The sequence below is a fragment of the Colobus angolensis genome, unplaced genomic scaffold (assembly GCF_000951035.1).
Source record: "Colobus angolensis palliatus isolate OR3802 unplaced genomic scaffold, Cang.pa_1.0 Scaffold31, whole genome shotgun sequence".
Taxonomy (NCBI): Eukaryota; Metazoa; Chordata; class Mammalia; order Primates; family Cercopithecidae; genus Colobus; species Colobus angolensis.
Window position 1 is genome coordinate 3195491 of NW_012116377.1, and position 3823 is coordinate 3199313.

At 41.9% G+C, this 3823-nt stretch overlaps 1 protein-coding gene across 2 annotated transcripts in view; it reads left to right on the plus strand.

The window, feature by feature from the left end:
* The window catches only part of NR2C2 (nuclear receptor subfamily 2, group C, member 2), an 86748-nt gene that overhangs the window by 46014 nt on the left and 36911 nt on the right, over positions 1-3823 (plus strand). Inside the window, exons 2-3 of one of the 2 annotated variants that reach the window (XM_011950684.1) lie at positions 2270-2380; positions 2967-3023. In XM_011950684.1, coding sequence (XP_011806074.1) covers positions 2270-2380; positions 2967-3023 — 168 coding nt within the window. The remainder of the gene's footprint in view (positions 1-2269; positions 2381-2966; positions 3024-3823) is intronic. The other variant, XM_011950685.1, reaches the window with a different exon arrangement.

Sequence of the window (3823 nt, forward strand, 5' to 3'; positions counted from 1 at the left end):
AGAGACGGGGTTTCACTGTGGTCTTGATCTCCTGACCTTGTGATCTGCCTGCCTCGGCCTCCCAAAGTGCTGGGATTACAGGCGTGAGCCACTGCACCCGGCCTTTTTTTTTTCTTTAAGGAGAGTCTTGCTCTGTTGCCCAGGCTGGAGTGCATTTACTATTCACAGACAGGATTGTAGGGCACTACAACTTCAAACTCCTGAGCCCAAGCTTTCCTTCTGCCTCAGCCTCTCAAGTAGTTGGGACTACAGATGTGCACCACTGTCAGCTACTCCATCACTTTATTTTGCATCTGTCTGTGTCTTTATATATAAAATGGGTCTCCTGTAGGCAATATGTATTGGGGTCTTGATTTTTTCCCATTTTTTTCCTACTTCCTGTATAATTTTGTAAGAGTCTTGTTTTTTTACCCAGCTGACAATCTGTCTTTTCATTGTGAATATGGATCAATTCATAAAGTGATTGTTGATATATTTGGATTAATATCCTCCATTTAGGCTGGGTATGGTGGCTCACACTTGTAATCCCAGCACTTATGGAGGCTGAAGAAGGCTTATCACTTGAGCCCAAGAGTTCGAGACCAGCCTGGGCAACAAAGTGAGATTGTATCTCTACAAAAAAAAACTAAAAAATTAGCCAGACATAGTGATGCATTCCTGTAGTCCCAGCTACTTGGGAGGCTTTGGTGGGAGGGTTGCTTGAGCCCCGGAGGTTGAGGCTGCAGTGAGCTGTGATCATGCCACTGCACTCCAGCCTGGGCCACAGAGCAAGACCCTATCTCAAAAAACTAAAATAGTAATTCAGAACTATTCATATGAGCTAAGATTTATACTTAAGTAAAAGATTTATTTACCTTTTCGCAAAGGTCAGGATTTATTTACCTTTTTGCAAAGGTTTTTTAAAGCAGGTTCCTTCTACCCTTTTTATTTTTAGTTAATGATCTTTGCTATTATCTTTTGGTATGCTCTAATATATGATCTGTCTTATAAACTTTATATATATTCTATATGTAAATTCTATATTTGTTATAGGAAATTGTATATATGTAGGTATGTGAGTGGACGGGTGGTATGTGTATATAAATAGTATGGGAAATCTGAAGAGCTGGTTTTGGGTCGGGGGACAAACCCTTGAAGGGATTCTCATTGTACTCAGAAAGAAATCCAGACTCGCAGCAGGGCCGTCCCACCTCCCTCTTTAGGTTCCTGGGCCATGCTGGTTGTCCATGGGCCTGATAGCAGTTCCTAGGAGTTTGTTCCTCCCAGGGCTTTCCATATGCCAGAACATTTCTCTTTGCTGGAACGCTAAACATTTATCTGGCTGCTGTCTCCTCAGCCTTAAATCTTTTTCTTTATTTTTTTTTTAAAGGCGTTTCGCTCTTGTCACCCAGGCTGGAGTACAGTGGCACAGTGTTGGCTCACTGCAACTTCTGCCTCTCAGGTTCAAGCGATTCTTCTGCCTTAGCTTCCCAAGTAGCTGGGATTACAGACATGCGCCACCACGCCCAGCTAATCTTGTATTTTTAATAGAGACAGAGTTTCACCATGTTGACCAGGCTGGTCTTGAACTCCTGACCTCAAGTGATCCTCCCACCTCAGCCTCCCAAAGTGCTGGGATTTTAGGTGTGAGCCACCACAGCCAGCCACAATACACTTTCTATCAAGAAAAAATATATCTGTCCACTTCAAGTATCCAGGTGACCACCTAGCACCTGAACCTTGCCTTTGGTATAAGTATTGACTAAATTTCAGACCCTGTGGTCCTGACAGGCTTTTCCCAGCTCCATCCCACTGGGGCTGAGAAATTACCAGAACCCTTTTATAAGTACTAATCCCAGTAGTTTTCAGTGTAATGTCGGTTTTGTTTGTCATCCCCTGCTGTGTTGTGAGAGCCTTTCCTGGGAAACCATCATATTAAAGGAATGTTTTACAGGTGGCTTTGGAGACAGGGATAACATTCAAAGATCATCTTTAAAATGTTATTTTGATAGGTTTTTACTTTATTAAAGTGTGCAGAGCAGAATTGCAAATTCCTTTGGTTTCTTCTTGCATTTCCAGCATTAGGAACAGCTGTTTTAAGATTGTATTTTCCTGGGGGGCACGCTGTAGCAACATCTCATTGATTCCTTTGTCATCCTTCTGGGTCCAACCTCAGAACCACACAAGTTTATCACTCCAGGCCACAGTGAAAGCAAGAGGCATGGTCTTCAGGCCACCTCTGAGCATCATTCTGAACCCCCTTATGATCCAGCCCACTTCTCGCCCACAGGTAACACGTACACAGACTTCTCGGCCGGAATCTCCAGGGATGACCAGCCCCTCCCCACGCATCCAGATAATCTCCACCGACTCTGCTGTAGCCTCACCTCAGCGCATTCAGGTACCTGCACCAGTCCCACTTCGTTCCACCTATCTGCCAAAGGCAACTCTGCCTTTCCTGAACTCTTTCCAAAAACAAACCTTCCTAAGGGTTTCACTAAGGAGTTGTGCCTTTTAGGCATCAAATACAATACAACTTCGATTCTTTAAAAAAAAATAAAAAATTCTTACATTTATTTAACCAACTTACATGTAAAGCAAAAGCCTGAACTGTTGTTTCAAACTATTGAGATGAAGTACCATTTTATTACTTATTTGCTTCCAAATTGAGAGGCCGCATATCTTAGTACTGTGATTGAGAGCAAGGGCCCCTACTTGAAGTCAAATCCAGTGCCCCACTTAGCTTTTTTGACCTTGGTCAATTAACATTTTAATGCCTCACTTTCTTCATTTGGAAAATATACATAATAGTAGTTATTTGCCTCACGAAGTTATTATGAAGAATCAAAGGGATATTGCTTATAAAGTGCTTAGAATGGTGCCTGACACATAGTAATGTTCAATATGTAGTAATTATATAATAACTATTATTATTAATATTGTTATTAACTAATCGATATTCACTTATGGGAAGTTGTCTTCCCTAGGGCTCTGAACCTGCCTCTGGCCCATTGAGTGTTTTCACCTCTTTGAACAAAGAGAAGGTAGGTGTATCAAGCTTGTAGGCAAAAAGCTGGGAGGAAGGGATAATATATTGATGACAAAGATTTATTGTTATCTCAACAAGCTGAATCAAAAAGCCAGTTATAACTGTTGATTTCTCTGTTTTTCTCCTTGCAATTTTATCAGGTTTTTTTGCCTCACTTTGATGCTCTGTTGTTAGTTGCATATGTGTTTTATATTGTTATGTCTTTTTGGAGAATGAACCGCTTTCTTGCTTGCTTTCTTGGTTGCTTGCTTTCTTTTTATTTATTTTTGAGACAGGGTCTTGCTGTATTGCCCAGGCTGGTCTTGAACTCCTAACCTCAAGTGATACTCCTGCCTCAGCTGAGTATTTTGTAATCCCAAAGTGCTGGGATTACAGGCTTGAGTCACCAGGCCCAGCCACCCCTTTCTTATTATGTACCACTTCCCTTTATCTTTATTTTCCTTGTTCTGAAGTCTGCATTGTCTGAAATTACTGTAGTTACTCCAGCTTTCTTTTTATTAGTGTTGGTTGCTAGCATGGTATAACTTTCTCTATGTTTGGACACTTTTTCTTTCTTTCTTTTTTTTTTGAGACAGGGTCTTGCTCTGTCACCCAGGCTGCAGTGCTGGAGTGCAATGGCGTGAACACAGCTCACTGCAGCCTCTACCTCACAGGCTCAAGCCATCCTCTCATCTACGCCTCCCAAGTAGCTGGGGCTACAGGCGCATACCACCATGCCTGGATACACACACACACACACGATTTGTTTTGTTTTGTTTTTTTAATAGAGATGGGATTTCACCATGTTGCCAAGGC